The 19,074-nt window shown below is 32.3% G+C and overlaps 1 protein-coding gene across 1 annotated transcript in view; it reads right to left on the bottom strand.

Annotated features, from left to right (window-relative positions):
* Iswi (nucleosome-remodeling ATPase imitation SWI) overlaps positions 1 to 18,119 on the bottom strand; it is a 37,395-nt gene extending 19,276 nt beyond the window's left edge. Inside the window, exons 1-7 of the mRNA XM_072520330.1 lie at positions 17,894 to 18,119; positions 13,699 to 13,898; positions 10,290 to 10,671; positions 5,893 to 6,100; positions 2,829 to 3,139; positions 2,344 to 2,517; positions 39 to 361 (exon numbers count right to left, since the gene is read on the bottom strand). Coding sequence (XP_072376431.1) covers positions 39 to 361; positions 2,344 to 2,517; positions 2,829 to 3,139; positions 5,893 to 6,100; positions 10,290 to 10,671; positions 13,699 to 13,898; positions 17,894 to 17,965 — 1,670 coding nt within the window. The 5' untranslated portion in view covers positions 17,966 to 18,119. The remainder of the gene's footprint in view (positions 1 to 38; positions 362 to 2,343; positions 2,518 to 2,828; positions 3,140 to 5,892; positions 6,101 to 10,289; positions 10,672 to 13,698; positions 13,899 to 17,893) is intronic.
* Between the last annotated feature and the right edge of the window lie 955 nt (positions 18,120 to 19,074).

The following is a 19,074-nucleotide window of genomic DNA, read 5'->3' as shown; positions in this document are numbered from 1 at the left end:
ATCACGATATAAGAACAACACTTAAAGACTGCTCTTACCTGAACACCCTGACTTGTTTCTTCTGACCAATTCTATGCGCTCTGTCCATAGCTTGCAGATCCATCTGGGGATTCCAATCTGAATCATATATAATAACTACATCGGCTGTGGCCAAATTGATACCCAATCCACCGGCTCTGGTTGACAACATAAAGATAAACTTTTGGCTATTTTCTTCGTTATACTCGTTGATTTGTCTCTGTCTGTCTTCGTGTGGGGTTTGACCGTCTAAACGACAATATTGGTACTGTCGCCAGTGACAGTAATCTTCAAGTATATCCAACATACGCGTCATCTGCGAGAAGATAAGTACACGAGAATCCTAAAAAAATATAAGAGAATTAAAATATTTCTTTGAAAAAATTTGCACAAAAACCAAATGACAAATGACCAAACATATACACAGAAGAGTTATTTGTCAGAAATATAATAAAACTCATAAACACGGTCACTAAAAGGTAAAACTTATTTGCATAAATCTGTGAACGTTTTGACTTCACATAAACCAATTAAAGTGTCCGAAATCAAGTACACAATAGTTCATAATTGTCTTAAATAATTATTCAGCTATAATTATTTTGACAATAAAAATAGATAATATTGGAGAAGAATCAACATTTATTTGTGTATCTTTTAAATTTAGACGTGGACAAACAGTGTGGAGAGATAACTGCAGTGTTAGATCTATGCCCTGCTGTACCATGTCATGAAACTGGGAAAACCAAATCAAGATGCTGATATTCAAAGAACACTACTAGCATGGACAGCTTTCAGTACTATTAGCAAGTAGCATATATCTTGAAAAACGCCAAACAAAATACGTTTGTGTAAACAAAATTGTTAGTTCAGAAATCATCATCATCAGTGGCATTACAGCTCGTTATGAGCCAAAGCCTTCTTCAGAACAATCTTCCATTCGCCCCTGTCTCTGGCAACTCTTCTCCATGCTTTAACTCCGATGTATTTTAGATCATCCTCTATGTTATCTTGATACCTAAGTTTTGGTCTTCCTCTGGCTCGTCTTCCCACTGGTCCTCTTCAGTCGAAAAATTTTCTGATCGTTGCATCTTTATTTCGCCTAATTACATGTCCTACCCATCGAAGGCGTGCTAATTTAATATATTTTACAACGTCAGGTCCCCAAAACTCCTATATAACTCAAAGTTGTATCGCCTACGCCACAAACCCTGTTCTTGGATTCCTCCATATATTTTTCTTAGAATTTTTCTCTCGAAACGTTTAAGCAAAACTTGGTCGTTCTGTGTAAGTGACCACGTTTCAGATCCGTATGTTAACACTGGCCTTATTAGTATTTTATATATGGTAACTTTAAATTTTCTGGGTAGTTTTGGGGCCATGTTTCCTCAAGCCATAATAGCACTTATTGGCAAGCACTATTCTTCTTTTAATTTCTTCGCTGACATTGTTGTCTTTGGTCAGCAGCGAGCCCAGGTAGACGAAGGTGTCCACACCTTCCAGTTCCAGATCATCAATTAATAGTCTAGGTATCTGGTTGCCTGATCTAGTACAATACATACTTGGTTTTCTGTGCGTTTATTTTTAATCCCATTCTAAGTGCAGACGCCCTTAGTGATCGAAATGATTCAATCAGAGATTCTGTGGACCTAGCAATAATGTCTATGTCATCTGCATATCCGACCACTTGTACAGATTTATTAAAGATGATGCCATTCGTATTAATATGGCACTCTCGAATTACTTTTTCTAGTGCAAGGTTAAATAAGAGACACGACAGTCCATCTCCCTGTCTCAGTCCATTTTTACAATGAAAGGGTCTGGAAAAGTCCTTTTGGATTCAGACTACACTCTTTACGCCTGTGAGTGCAGAAATACATTTCAATTTTTTTCTCGATCTTCTTGGGACAAGTTTTAACATTTTACAAATATTCAGTGTTCTTTGGTAATTTTCTTTTAATATTTTGTATTATAATAATAACTCACCTAACCTCTTTATGCACATGCTTTATTCAAACTTTAATAAGAATATATGCAGACAGAATCTTTTAGTTAATTCAATTTGAACTTTAATAATTAAATTCATATATTTATATTTGTGTAAATCGTATTTTCCTTGTCATTGCCATTTTTTATTGATTTACTAAATGATTAATTTTTTGACTCCTCATGGCTAGGCAAGATATTTAACTTTATGCTCAGGTAACACAAGTTTACTTGTTGTGGTTTTTTTATTACTGGGCTTTGTTGGTGGCTGATGTCTTGTGAGTAATTTCTCCGCTTACCCTAGTAAAGATAGTAAAAACGAACTTCAAGACGACAACTTACCTGTTCCTTCAATTTGGGAAGCAGTTTATCCAGCAACACCATTTTACCGCAATTGTACACGAGATGTTCATCGGTTGTGTAAGGTGGACCGGGCTCAGCGCCATCAAAAAGGTAGGGGTGATTGGTGCATTTTCTTAACTGCATGAGAATATTTTGCAGTCTCATTTTTTCCACCTAAAAATCGCCATGTGTGCAGTAAAAATTATATCATAAAAGTTAAGTATAATTTTTCTGCATGATATGATCAATAAATTAAATTCAAATTGTGGAAAATCTCTAAAATATGAATAGATAGTAAGAGTTATAATAACCAACCCTAAATTTTGTATTTACACTATTTCAATATAAAAAAGTAGATATGTGACATAAATCTATAATAATTCTACTCATATCGATGTAATTACTTAATTATTCCTTAACCTGCATAATCGCAATTGAATTCTTAAAATATTCTTCCCTAGTATTATTAAAATATTTATTCATACCTTTCCTGCGCCATTCACTATATCAATATCCTTCATCAACACTTTGGTATACCATTCTCGTTGCATTTTGCTCAATCCTACATACACTTTTAATTCCTTCTTGGGTTTTAGCCGTTTCTCCACTTCAGCTTTCAATCTTCTAAGCAAGAATGGTTTCAATACAGCATGCAGCCTCTCGACCAAGGCGTTGTCTCCCAAACATTGGCTGGTGTTGAACCAGGCATCGAAATCATCAGATGAGTTGAAAACATCTGGCAGTAAGAAGTTAAGAAGAGCCCAGAGTTCGTGTAAATTATTTTGTAATGGAGTACCTGAAATTATTGTTTCAGAATTAGAGCAGGAAATGAAGTAACTTATAATCTAATAATACTAAAAAAAAGTGTGAAGACATGAACAGACCCTGATTTCAAAATATAAATCTGAGCAAACACAATTGTGTTTCGTAGTAATATAAACGAAATCCGTAAACTAATTTTCGAAACCAAATTCAGATTTTTGTTTTAATCTGTGCCTGCTAATAATTGCAAGGCAAAACAGACGTTGATAAAGATGTTATTAGAGACATGGGGAATCTAAAAATTGCATTCCACAACATATCTCCTCAACTTTCGTTTCGAAAATTAGTTTACGGATTTTAACATCAGATGTCGCTATTTGCGTCCATACGAAGCTATGTTAGAGTTGCTTCCTAAGACAGAAAATATTTATTTTCACATTCAGAGCGACTGTGAATAGCCGTTATGAAGAGCCCTTTTGGGGCGAAATATGTATAAGCGCAGACGCACTATACGTGAAATCAAATCTTAACTGTCTTTTTCCTAATATAAATGAATGTTTCTCAGTGGGATATTTCCCTGATGAGCTGAAAGATGAAAAAATAATTGCAGTTCACAAAAAGGGAGTGAAAGATGAGATTAACAACTATAGGCCTGTATCAGCATATCCAACTGTTTCAAAAATGTTTAAGAAAGCTATGTGTGTGTGTCCGTACAAGATCAAGTGTTTCGTTTCTATATATTTCATGATTATTCCTTCTATTCTCATATAATTTTTAACGACTTCATCTCTTCTGGATATCCGTATTTATCTTCTATTGCCATCTATTGTATGCATGCAATTCTATTGCAATCTAACATTTTAATAATAAATAAAAGATAGTAAAATAGTAACATTATTAACTGTTAATATTACCTAAATCTGTTCAAAGTTTTTTTGTGGCGTTAGATATTATCCATGTAGAGATTTTACAGCAATAAAGATATTATGTCTCGAGATTGTAACGAGTCCGTCACTTCAATAATTCTTTCATCACTTTTAATTAAAATCTTTATCACATCAAACAAAATCACATTATTTTGATATGCATGAATTGAGTATTTGTCTTTACGACTATTTTAGGCTACATGAAAGCCATATTTTAGTTTATGTATTTTAGATAGTATGTGGCTTGTAAGTCACTTAGTAATATTTGGATATCTTTAGATGGATCCTTCTTTCTACATCATTCATAATCTGTGGTTAATTGTAATCTTGCGAATCGATGTAGATTGTTCGAAAGTTAGTTTTATTAAGTTAGTGTATTTTAGCCACATTTGGCAAACTAGTGCCATGGCTAAAAATTTTTAGTTTTGGATTTACTTGTATTCTTTGATTGTACTGCAATGGTGGAAACTTTGGCTAACCAACAGTTAAGCGTCTATTCGAGCTATTATCATAACTCACGGTTCATACCTATCCCATGATTTTCGTTAGGTATGCAAAAAAGAAAAAAAAATTGTTTAAAATTTTTTTTTCCAAGTTAGAGGGGATTGTAATGAGTCCGTCACTTCAATGATTCTTTCATCACTTTTAAATAAAATCTTTAAATCAATATTCATTAGATATATCTTAGTAACTTTTAATTTCCAAGTTGGTAATAAGCAGTGACTCCAAGCGGCAATTTTGGAAAACTATATACAGGCTTATCAGACTAAGTTGTTCTCACCAGGTAAGTAAAGTTTGGGTTTAAACCAGTCGGCGGCCAGGGATGTGCTAGGATATGTTTTAAGAATATTAAATTTTATTTTTTGGGAAGAAGAGAAGTTGAAGTGAAGTTTTGGTTTGTTATAGTATAGTAAGTATAAAAACCATCAGCCATTTTCATTTCTAAAATATTCATTCTCCTATAGTCATTTCTCCTTTGATAGTTGATATATGTATATCGTCATTTTTCGCAGTATTTCATTAAGAAATATTCTAAATTTAAATTTCATTCAGGGATAAATTGTGTAAAATCGGGGAATTTTTTTGTATATAACTAGGTTAACTGTACATAAGTGGTGGTGGGTAGCATAAAGAATTAAGATAGGCTGGTTAGGTATTAAATTTGTTGTTAAGGCTAAATATTTCAATTAATACCTGTTTTTTTTTCATTTCAGCAAAAAGGGTATACAGCATTACAAAATACTTTGGAAGGTATATCTTAATACTTTCCTGGCGCCCACTCACATCTTCGAGTAACTTCCATATTCTATCATTTGCATCTATTCATATTTTTTTTGATTATCTTGTTATCTATTTTCTCATTCTACGGTCTCTGTAGGGCATGCAAATTGGCCGAATCCTCTTTTGAGTGTCAAGTAGTCACTCTCCGGCACAGTCCGCTAGCCAGCCTTCAATTTAGTTATATTTTTATATTCCCATTTGGTTACATTTTTTCTACATTTTAACTTTGTTATATTTAAAATTCATATTTTACATTTTCCTATGTTTATCATACTGATCTAATCTCTTCTATGAGGATTAGTAGTTTTTTTAGTGTATCAAGGTACATTTTATAATTGACCCTCAATGGTGCACGAAGACAACCTTCCTTAATTCATTTGTTTTTTGTTACATTGGCGCTTTATTCTAATTTGTTACATTGGCTCTAAATACTTTTTGTTACAAGATACAACTTGTCTCCTACTCCCTCTATAGGAATTTTAAGATCTTTCAGCTAATAAATCTGCCGTTGTTGACTTTTCGGTGGTTATGCACAAGCACATCAATGATCTGCATTCTTAAATAAATAAACTATACAAACCTGTTAGCAGTAGCCTGTTAGTAGTCTTGAACTCCCTGAGAATTTCGGAAAGCTTAGATTTTTCATTTTTTATACGATGAGCTTCATCAATGACCATATATCTCCAGTTGAACTTTTTAAATACAGATTTTTCTTTAATACACATTTCATACGAGGTTATACAAACATCCCATTCACCAGGCATCATCGTATCTCTAATAAATGAGTTCTGAAATATAAATATATTGGAAATCATTAAAAAGTTAATCACTTATAGCACAAGCATAGGCTATGATAAATAACAACCCACAGTGGTTTATTTTAAACTATACAGCTCCTCAAATTTATTTAAAAGTAAAGATAATTTTAAAACAACCCAGCATAGAATAATAAAACATTAGAATGGTTTAGGAAAGTTATATTTTCTGAAAGACAGTTCTTTTTTGAGTTCTCCAAAAATTGAGTAGTATACGAACGCATGACACATTTTGCGCCCGTCTCTATCACCGAAACGGTGATTTCACAGTTCGTGCTAAGCCTTTGTATCGTGAGGAATATCGTTCACAAGGTGTCTATAGACTAAGTCGATTTGGATCTTTGGGAATACCGGATCAACTGTAATAATTCAAGACACAGGTCGCTTGCGATTTCTTAAAAGGTAAAAGAAACGATCAAAGTGAGTACTTCAGTTAAACAAAATTCATTATTATCCATTCGAAAAAAAATGCACTTTGCAGTTAATTTTGAAGAAAATGCAGTGACCAAGCAGTACATAAAAGACAAAAATTTAACAATTGTCCTGGTAAATGCAGTTTTCCTAAATATTTCTCTCAACATTTAGTTATTAAGATCCACAAGAAAAACAAGCTACATAGGCAAGTACAGAAGGGAAATGTTCTTCTTCTTCATGCTTTATAAATAGGCTTAATGCCTGTTTTACTTCGGTTTTTAGCCTCAATTGACGTTGTCTGACCATCTTTTCCTCGGTCGTCCCAATGATCTTCCATTTTGGGATTTGTCTCTTGCTATTCGTACTATTCTATTTTCTTTCATTCTTTCGATGTGTTGATTCCATTCCACTTTTCTTCTTTTGGTCCACGCGTTTATTTCCTCTATAGAGGTATATAGAAGGGAAATATTAATATCCAAATTAGGAATGAGTATGAATCTCTTGAAAGTCCATTAAAATACAAACAAAATCTTAATACATAAAATATAACAACACTGAAAGAGAAATATCAACATGGGCTCATCTAGTTTTTGGTCTTTTTGATCATTTATGAAATCTAGAAGTAGTTCCAGGGGTTTAGCATCTGAAATTAAGTTGGGCAACAATATTTACACTTGTTCTGATGGAGTTGCGAATACTTTTGCACAATACTTCAAGTCAGTTTATAATATATCATCTGATATGAAGATACATAAATTTCACGGTATTTTAGAGTTTCATGAGATAACTGAACAAGCTATTAGAGGTAGTGTAAAGAGATTAGAGATCAAGAAATGTACAGGAAAAGATAAATCTACCTGCTTATATCTATAAAGGGTGTACCGACTATCTAGCTTTAAAAACTAATAACTTTCCTACACAATTAAAAGATACCATTACAGTTCCTATTTTTAAATCTGGTAATATAAATGATATAAAAAATTACAGACTTATTAGTATTTTAAATTCTCTTGCAAAAATATTTGAATCATCTTATATAACAACTTATTACAACATTTTATCAATTCTTTCAATCAACATCAACATGGATTTCTACCAGATAGATCAACAATTACAAACTTATGGATGCAAATGGATGTAATCGTCACTGATTGTGCAAAATAATTTGATAGGGTTGATTATGGTTTGTTATTAGAAAAACTTCGCACATTCGGCCTTTCAAATAATGCAGTAATGTTTCCGAATACATATCTAACAGATAGAAGAAAACAAATCAAATTAAAAGACCTTATCAACTTACTGTACGCAAGAGAGATACCTCTAGGAATAATCAAAACAATCGAAAATATCTACCAAAACAACACAATAAAAGTAAAAGTAGAAGAAGAACTAACCGGCCCTATTGAAGCTGGCAATGGGGTAAGACAGGAAGATTCCCTGAGTCCTCTATTGTTCAACCTGATTATGGATGAAATAATAAAAAAAGTAAGAACTAAAAAAGGATACCAAATGGGAGAAAAACAACTTAAAATAATATGCTATGCAGACGACGCAATATTACTCTCTCAAAGTGAAGATGATTTACAATGTATGCTGCACTAATTTAATATAACCGCTAAAAAATTTAACATGTTAATTTCCCCAAAAAAGACAAAATGCATGTTTACAACAACAAATTTACTAAGATGTAAATTGGAGCTGGAAGCTCAGATAATAGAGCAACTATAACTCGAAACTGAAGTGGAAGATCATGTGAATAGAGCAAACAGAGCCGCAGGCTGCCTAAATGAAACAATATGGAGAAATAAAAATATCGGGAAAGAAATGAAAGGCAGAATTTACAGTCATCAGACCAATAATAACTTACACGGCAGAAACAAGACCTGATACAGAGAGATCAAAAGGATGTTAGAAACAGCAGGGATGAAAACACTTAGAAAAATTGTTGGTAAGACACTATGTGGCAGAGCTAGAAGTACAGATATACGACGTAGATGCAAGGTGGAGAATATCAAGAACTGGGTAAGAAATAGAAATGGAATGATCATATAAGCCGAATAACAACAAATAGAGTAGTAAAGACGGCAAGAGACGGTTCCCCAATAGGAAGACGATCAGTAGGAAGACCACGAAAACGGTGGAACAACAACTTACTGGAGGCACATTGAAAAACAGACTAAGTCATGTCTATATAAAAAGAAGAAGAAGAATTACATTTTTTTCTGTAAAATGTGTTTGTTTTGAAATAAATAAACAATAGGTATATACAATAGTCTATTCAAGGGCTGAAGACTGCTCATTCGGCTAATTACTTAACTAATATTTGCAAATAAATTGCTACAGAGGTTCACTAACTTTGAAAACATTCTCTTTATATACGAAGCGAACTTTGAACACGTCAACCAGAATAATAGTTACTACTTGACAGAGAATCCAAAACAGAAATATCAGCGATTACTTCATGGCCAAATTCATAGTCTGGGATAAAATGTCCAGTAAAGACATCATCATTTGCATTTCCACGAAGTTTCACTCCTAGCGAATAGCCACTATGAATAGTGAATGTTCCTATGAAATGGTAAGACTTTTTGGTTCAAGAATATGGTTCCAGAAAGACGAGGTATATTATACTACTGTTTTATTAAATGCTCAAAAAAAGAAAAACAAGTAATTTCTCTTAGAAGAACCATTAATTGGACTTCCAGAAGTCCTAATTCTCAGTCCTCTTGACTCTTTTCTATTCGCTCCGTGGGTGACCATGGTAGGGGTACTTTGAAACAATGCCAGCGTGCGTAGCGGCGAAATATGACAAAATTGGACCTACCTTTTTACATATAAATTTTATCAAAAATGTGTACAAATACATATTGCGTATTTAATTGTGCTAATAATAGCAAAAATAGTAAGTGTAGTTTTTATAGATTCCCAAAGATTACATATAAATTAGAGAAAAGAAAAAGATGGATCCGTGCTATTAATATGAAAAAGTAAATATGACATAACTTCATTTTTATGAAATTGAAATAGGAAAAATTTAAATAATTTACCTTAAATGATATTTTATAAGGCTTCAAGCTAACTGCAGAGTGCCTGATGACTTTAGCTTTTATATCATAACTTTTACTATTACTGTTTTTAAATATATGCTCTTTCACGTGAAAAACTTGATTTGCCAGTACTAGATTTTTCCTTTCTTTTCCGTTTGGGGTTAAAAAGATATATTATGACGAATTTTGAGAAACCCAGTTTTAATACTACATTTATTTTGTACATAAACTGAAAAAATATAATTCAAAAGTTAATTATTAATAATTGTCAATTTCGCAGGTATTTAACAATGTTAAACATATGTCATATGTTTAACCTGAAAATTTTTAGGTCCAAAACTGTCAGATGAAGGCGGTAGGTGTCGCGACAGTCACGCACGGAGCGAATAGGGTATCTGAAATGTAAGGTATACTAGACAAAAACAATTAATGTGATACAATTGAAGCACGATATCACATAATCAATAGCTGCAATCTGGCGAGCAATATGTCAATGTGTGAGATTAGAGGAGTGTGATGGTCGGCATTTAAAAATCATTATTTTTTCTAAATAATTTTGCAGTCCAGTATATAATACATCAATAAACTATATTATACAAAACATAAATAACCGATCTAATTAAGTACATTTATTTTACTCAACTAGCAAACCCCGGTAATCTTTTTGGACACACTGTATATGTTTAATCATAAATACTTACCCTAGCCTCTTGATCACCAATGAGACAAACAGCCCTCAAGGTTGGACACCACTTTTCGAACTCATTCATCCAATTTGATAAGGTAGATTTAGGAACAATAACAATATGAGGACCAGGTGTACTTTTATAGTGCTTCATATATCCCAGCAGAGATATGGTTTGTAAAGTTTTACCCAAACCCATCTCATCTGCTAAAATACCATTGATGCCATGTTCATACAAAGAAATCATCCAGTTCAAACCACGAACTTGATAATCTCTCATTTCACCGTTTTTGATGTAGGGTGGTGAGACATCAAAACGAGTTGTAGTCTTTGTTTTCAGATTGGTTTCTGCCAAAAGTTCTTCGTCTTCTTCTTGTTCAGTTTTACGATGTCTTAAACTGAAAAAAATTTATGTATAGTCGGCACGTAATTTCGTTGGAAAATTTATAGTAACAAGAGCGATTAAGATACTAGCAAAATGGCAAAAATGTTAGAGAGACCAGTACTTTACTGAACAGTAGCGTATATATCTAATTTTAAATTAAATAAAAGTCTTTATTTTTATTTAATTTTATTTACCAAAAAGTTTCATTTTCTATAAAGTTTAAATAAAAAATATCGGTGTTGTTAACTTTTGTGATATACCTAGGGAGTGATAACACTAATCGACTCGACTGAACAGAACTTATTGTAAAATAATAATACCTATAAAAAATTGTTAATAAAAGTAATTATCACATACAATTAAACAAATTTTTTATGTACAAGTATTTTAGTATACAAACGTTTTTTTAACACAACTGCTCATAAGTTTTAAAACTTACGAGCACATTTTATTCCTGATAACTTAGTTATTGTAATCAGGAAAAAATAGAGAATTCATTTTTTAAATTATACACAGGGTATTCTATTAAAGAACCACAACTTTGGTTTGTCACCGTGTGAGAGAAGACTTAGTACCTCAATAATTTAAAAATGAGTCTAAAATTTGTATGAAAATCTTTTTTTATATATCTAGCAGGTATTTTATAATAACCTAACCTGTACCTTGACTATTTTAAATTAAATACTTTGTACGTTTTTGTTCTATTATGAAGTGTGTTTGTACCCTATTTTCAAAGATATATAAGCAAAACGAGAATATCTACAATTACAATAAAAATAAAGGTTTCAACTAACACCTAGTTTGAAGTAAGTTCTTACTAATCTACTCAGAATCACTGTTATCACTAATTCTAATTATTCTAAATTTGGTTAATGCTGGTAAATATTTTATAGTCATTTTCCAATGCGATTACATGTTTGATTACATTTTTCCAGTTGGTTGCTGTGATCTTTGTGACTTCTCTTCTAATTAACTGGAGAACAGTAGACGAATATTTAGGAGCCACGTTTCTTCTTCTTATATTTCCTTCAAGTTGAGTCCATTTCATATTAACTCTATTGGGTTCAATGTACAATAGTAAGGAGGAAGTCTAAGCACGGTATGCCCATTACTGCGAGTACAGTTATCAACAACATATTCCTTCTGGTACTGTCTACTATAAACAACCTCCAACAATTGTTTTTTACTATATGATGCCTCAAAGTACAAATCTTCCTCAAATAAAAATTCTTGAATTTTTAATTTGTTTCAAGTAATATTTGGAATTTTCTCATTAATCTTGAATGATATGATGCGTTGTCCATGACAATCACACTTCTTCTTCTTCTTTTGGCATCATCACCCTGGATGGGTCTTTGCCTGTCTGGCTATGTCCTTCCATTCAGATCTCTCTTGTGCCCTTCTTCTCCATTGTCTTATGTTCATTGTTTTCAGGTCGTCTTCCACGTCATCCAACCATCTCGTTCTGGGCCTTCCTATGGGCTTCCATTGTAACATTTTCTTTGTTGTTTTTGCATCGTTTTGTCTCTGCACATGTCCCAACCATGACAGTCTTTGACTTTTCACACTATATTTAGGTAATTTTAGAAGAAGAGATTTTTCAAACCATGATTAAAAAATTAAACTTTCCATATCCTCATGATAATCTCGAGACGCGTCTTTAATTTTTTTGCAGATATTAATAATACATCGTCGATCCATCTATTTTCCCCACCGCAATGTAAAATTATAATTCTCTGTCCTGTCATGAGTATCACACCAGGTCTCATCTAAATAAACATTTTGTTTCATTTTTTGATACTCAGTTATCTGTCTGATAGAATTGTTTCATAATTATTCTAGTACTTTCCATTAGTGTTTGGCGCTTGTCTATAGTTTTTTACTTAAAATTATGGGTTTTAAGAAATCATCAAAGTGTTGTTGCTGAATATGAGAGAATGTCCTTTCGAACCAGTTCACTTCGAAGGCTTTCAATAGTTCAATAGGAAAAATATTAGCCACATCCATTTTGTATATTGTTCTGATTATAGGTTCCTTTAAGTGCGGTTCTATTTGTCTGAATTTGCACAATCCTTTCCCCTCTGTCTAGAAGATGTTTCTCCTATAATCTTGTAGCAGGTTGCTTTGGGCACTCTGATAAACATGTTTCTGCAATTGCCTCTAATTTAGACAATTTAGAACACAATCCTTCATAAACATGTTTCAGCATATGTTTGGGATCATCAGAGAGGTATTGAAAATGTCGCTTACGTTTTACTACACAGCTTTACTAGCACACTACTACACTGCATGACTCACAAATTGAACCCTCCATATCCTCATGATAATTTAGATTCACGTCTTTAATTTTTATTGCAGATATTAATAATACATCGTCGATGCATCCATTTTCTACACCGCAGTGTAAAATTATAATTATGTCCTTTATTGGGCGGTACTGAATTAGAACACTTTTTGTTATTATTCGTCCAACTTTTTTTCACGGTGTCATGATTATCATACCAGGTCTCATCCAAATAAACAATATTTCGTTTAAAAATAAAGTTTAAAATAGACCACTGGGTGGTCGAAACGAAATTTTTTCAGATAAATTACTTTATGGTTTCAGTCGCTCAGGCAAATATTGTTATCTTACCCAAAGAATGCATAAGTTTGCCGATACAAGATAACGCATTGTGATTTGTTATAATAGCAATATCCGATGTTTTCATTGGCTCTTGATCCACGTGGACTGATCAACAATTCGATGATAACTTCAACTGGGTGACTGCCCTTATTTTCAAACATAATACCAGGCACATCTGAATGTAAATATCGATGAGAATATTAAAACTTTGTATTATTATACATTTCAGTCATTGCTAATTTTGCAGTTAACTACTCCTGGTAGAGTACTTTTATTTTAATTTTTATTGCCTGCTTTTATTACAGATAAATATATTTTTACACAGTCTCACCGAAATACGAGGCGACTATAACATTCTCACCTATTAAACAATTACGAAATATATCTTAAAATTTTTGGTGATAATATACTTACTCAGATGTATCAGTCTTCTCCTTTTTAGGCCTCCCAGTTTTCGGTTTACTGGGAGATTTTGTTTGGTTCATGAAATGCGAAAAGATTTCAGTCTGTTTCAGCAAGTAGTCAAATCTTTTTCCTCTGTCAGAAGCTACTTTGATCTCGAAATCTTCACCCTTGGAGGTGGTATCTGAAGAAGATTCATTTTGACCCAATTCCTGAAAAAATAATGAATAAAAGATATAATATATATGTATATAATTGAAACAACAAAGTTTTTCTGTATTGTTGACTTTATTATTAGATTAGATTATGCATATTAAATACCTTAAAACGCAAATTCATAAACGCCATGGCTATTACTCCTACCAACAACTATAATATTGCAATAGCTCTTTGCCTAGAGTAAAAATTATACAGGGTGATTCTTTGAGAGTTCTAATTACATGATTTACAGTGATTCTAAAATATTTAGAGCCTAACTACCTCTTCCGGAAGTTAATTACAACTTCCTTATTTTAAATACAACGCCCTATATATTATTACGGATTTCGATAGAACAGTTCTTGAGAATTCTCTCAAGATAAGATTATGCTACTTTATACCGAGTGTTTTACGAGATATGACCAATTTTATTTTCAAACAGTGTCCTGTGTCCATTTGATACCCTGTATCTTTATAAATAATAAAATTGCTAACATTTTACAGTTACATATTTTTTTAATATTGTCCATTTTAATGAAACTGACGTTTTGTGGATAGAACATCATTCAATATAGAAGGGGATTTAAAACGCAAACTTAAATATTTCTTAACTTTCTTAAATTGATCACCCTACATATAATGACAATATTAGAAAGAACGTTAATTTTTCTTTTAATTTGGTTAACTACAGAGAACTGTCCTCGTGGATATGTTAGTTGTTGTTGTGGAATCCTCAGTCTTCTAACATTATTGCTATAAATATACCAAACATACAGTTTGAAAATACCACACTTACCCACAACAAAACACTGAAGTACCTGGGCATAACACAGAACGCTATCATTTAAAGAGCATTTAACAAAAACTGCCTAAAAGTTGAGTACAAGAAATAACATTATACAGAAGCTCTGCGGTACCACCGTTCTGATGAGGCCTATTGGGCCGAAATACGTATAAACGGATCAAGCTCCCTGTACGTGAAATAAAATCTTAACTGTCTATTCCTTTTTATTTCGATATACTCTGTACGAGTACTAGAAACCAATTCGCTAAGAATTTTGCTTAGTTGAGGAGATATGTTGTGGAATGCAATTTTTAGATTCCCCATGTCTCTCTTAACATCTTTATCAACGTCTGTTTTGCCTTGCAATTTTTAGAAGGCACAGATTAAAGCAGAATTCTTGAATTTGGTTTCGAAAATTAGTCTACGATTTTATTATCAGATGTCGCTACATTGCGTCTATACGAAGCCATGTTAGAGTTGCTTCCTAAGACAGAAAAGATTTATTTCACGTTCAGAGCGTTTGCGAAAGCCGTTCTGATGAGGCCTATTGGGCCGAAATACTTATAAACGGATGCGCAAGCTCCCTGTACGTGAAATAAAATCTTAACTGTCTTTTCCTTTTTATTTCAATATACTCTGTACGAGTACTAGAAACCAATTCGCTAAGAATTTTGCTTAGTTGAGGAGATATGTTGTGGAATGCAATTTTTAGATTCCCCATGTCTCTCTTAACATCTTTATCAACGTCTGTTTTGCCTTGCAATTTTTAGAAGGCACAGATTAAAGCAGAATTCTTGAATTTGGTTTCGAAAATTAGTCTACGATTTTATTATCAGATGTCGCTACATTGCGTCTATACGAAGCCATGTTAGAGTTGCTTCCTAAGACAGAAAAGATTTATTTCACGTTCAGGGCGTTTGCGAAAGCCGTTCTGATAAGGCCTATTGGGCCGAAATACGTATAAACGGATGCGCAAGCTCCCTGTACGTGAAATAGAATCTTAACTGTCTTTTCCTTTTTAATTCCTGTAATGTTTAATGCAGTTTTTAATTTGTAATGTTTAATTTTTAAACCTGTTAACGAACACAAATTTCAAAATTAAAGATCTCGGTCTACAAAGCTACATACATTCGTATATTTATGTTAAATAAACCATAGCTAATATAATAAGAGCATTCTTCAGTCTTTATCTTATTCTTTAGTTTTTATGCAGGTATTAATCGTTTTTTAATAATAATTAGGTGCATATTTCTTAATTACTTATTATCTATTCCTGCTTACATTTCGTGAAAGTCAGCACTAACCTATGGATCCTCAGTACAGTCTGCTTCTTATCAGAACCGCGATAAAGAGTATCAAACGTGCAAATTAGAAGGGTTACAAATATTTGGCGATAAAAAATATGTAAAGGAAATTACTTTTTGTACCGTAACGAAAAATAACGGAATAGTTCATTAAATTGAGCCTTGGCCTCCTTTATTTTTTGCCTCCATCCTTGCTTGTCTGTGGCTGATCTTCTCCAAACACGGACTCCTAAAGGGTCTTGTACGTCGCTGTTTACTGTGTCTTCCCAGTGCTTTCTTGGCTTTCCATCTGGTCTCTTTCACTGCATTCTAGCATTCAGTGGTCTTTTTGGTAGCCTATTCTCTCCCATTCTTATCACATGTCCGGCCCATTGCAATCTTTGTATTTTAACGAAGTCTGAGAGTGATGCTTCCTTATAAAGTTGATAAAGCTTGTTGTTGTATCGACTTCTGAAGATTCTGTTTTCCCTCACAGGTCCTAGTATTCTCCTCAGTACTTTCCTTTCGAATGTGTTGAGTTTGCTTTTGGATGTTTCTTTCAGGACCCATGCTTCACTGCCATAGCATGCTATTGATCGAATTAAGGTTTTATAGATTCTCATCTTTGTATTTCGGTGGACATTTTTAGACCGAAATATATGGGAGAGGGCAAAATAAGTTCTGTTTGCCGGCTCTATTCTCTTCCGTATTTCGCCATCTTCTGATCCGTCGGCATATATTTTTACTCTCAGGTATGTAAACTTTCCAACTATTTCAATGTCATCTTCATGTATAATGTTTTGTGGGACTCTATTTCTTCTTGTCTGTATCATTATTTTTGTTTTTTTTTCTGTGTTAATTTCTAGCATTTTTGTTTGTGTTCCAAAATGTGCTTGGTTTTCGATAAACCCATAGCTCTCTGGCTACCGGACAAATTCGGTATCAAAATATTAGTAATGAAAATCTGCACAAACTTTCTAAGCACAGTTTTTTGATTGGAGTGGGAAACACGTAAATAAATAAGAAAAAAGCAAACATTTGATAACACTTTTAAATTTAACTCACGATATTTCTCCTCGTTTCAAATATTTCGATTTTTAATTTTGACAATATACTATGGACATTTCCACACATATAGTCATTTATTCCTTTCAGTTTTTTAATACTACTATCTATAAATGACTATAAAATTTCAAAAATACACATTAAAACTTTTGCACGCGAATATTTTTTGTTTTAAAGTTACAATTGATATTGACTATGAACACCTGTGCTTCATTGCATAGTAATTTCCAGCCACTTCCAGTGAGTCAAAATTTAAGCACTGTAGCAAAAAAACAGTTATTAAATTTACTAGACAGTTGGAATACAGATCAGTAAACCAACTATAATACTATTTTTTATCTGTTGAAAATGTCATTTTTATTTTTCAAACCTCTAAGCTATCCACTCCCCTTGTAATAGAATGTCTTGATTTATCTAGTCAACCACTACATTAAAGAAAGACTTTTTCTATTTTTTGGAGTTACCTATTAAAATGCATATAAAACATGCAATTTCTATATTACTACAATCAGGCACTGCAAGTACTGGTATTAGATTTAAAAATATTCTTAAATATGACATGTATAGGTTAAGGCAAACAAAATATTTTCTTGTTTAACACTATCTCTTACTTATGTATATTACATGTATTTTATACACTATATATTACATATTATTACAAGAGTGCAAAGTTTGTTGATACATTAACCTTTGTTTGTAATTTCCTGATTAGTTATTTAGGCGGGAAACAAAAAAACCACATCTAATAATTGTCAATTACAGTATATTTAATTTAGGAAATGCTACGAATTTTCTCAATTGCAGTTTACTTTATCAACAATCTTTGAACTATTTTCATGATTTTACTAACTAAATTAGTAAGAGTAAAGCCGCTTACTGAGTTTTCTGCTTCCTCCATTGGTTCTGAGGCACTTACACTCGCCTCTGTCGAGCCTTCAGTTTGTGACATGTTGAATATTTAGATCAGAATTTTACAATATGTTGAAACAAATGTTTTATTTGATTAACAAAGAAATTTACAACGGCATTACCAGACAAGACACCGTGCGTGAAGATGTGCTGTGCTGTTGCCTGCCGCCGTTAATTAAGTGACAACCTGACAGCTGACTGTCGACAATTTTGACAGTCGGAATGTCAAGGTCTTTTTGGCAGTCTATAATAGGTAGAATGAAGATTAAACAAAACTTTTTCACTTCATGCTTCAACCACAGAATAATAAACAATGTAAATAATAAATTGTTATTTATCCTGTGCTTCAACTGCCAGATTGACAAGACTTATGTCACAGAATAAGAAAGCAATTGTTATTTGTTATTTGCTTATGTATTTCCCAGATCCTTTTAACTGTACTGAAAATATTAATTTTTTTAGGTACTCTAATAATGCTGGTACACCTTTATTATAAAATAAATTATAAAACACTATCTCTAAAACTGCGATTTAAATTATTGATGTTATTTTTGGGGAATTAAAAGCTCTAGTTTTTACAAAATTTTTGGGTTTTTTTGTTAATACGCAAATAAAACCCTGAATTAATGTCAATATAAATGAAAATTTTTTGATAAATCAAAGTTCTTAATTTTATTAAAATACAATAATATCGTTTAAGTTCATTAAACAATACTTTTTGGTTGACTTTTAAGTTCCTGAGTTGCGCCAAATATAGGCAACTTACTACTCACTTAGCAGTGGTGCTTAAGTTTTAATATTTTTCTAAACTAATATTTAAATTCTAAACTAGCGATTTTTAAATTCTAACATGGGGATAGAAGTCTAAAAAAATAACAATTAAGCTACTACAACTTATAGACTAGGAACTAATAGAGATTTTTTAGAACATTTTTAATTTCTAAAAAGTATATTTGAAGCAAGTTAGGCTTTGAATAGATATTTAATATAGGTATATAGGTATAGATATAGATATTTACAGTTAAAAAATACGAATGCAAGAATGTATTATTTACAAGTTAAATCAATTGTACAACTTTAGGAAACAATTTTAGAATAGCTTAGAGAATATTCTCTTCAATGAGATACATGTTCTGATTAAACGATTAC

Source organism: Diabrotica undecimpunctata, chromosome 1 (genome assembly GCF_040954645.1).
Source record: "Diabrotica undecimpunctata isolate CICGRU chromosome 1, icDiaUnde3, whole genome shotgun sequence".
Lineage (NCBI taxonomy): Eukaryota > Metazoa > Arthropoda > Insecta > Coleoptera > Chrysomelidae > Diabrotica > Diabrotica undecimpunctata.
The sequence above is the reverse complement of the archived record's forward strand: the minus strand, read 5'-3'. Positions and strand labels throughout refer to the sequence as shown.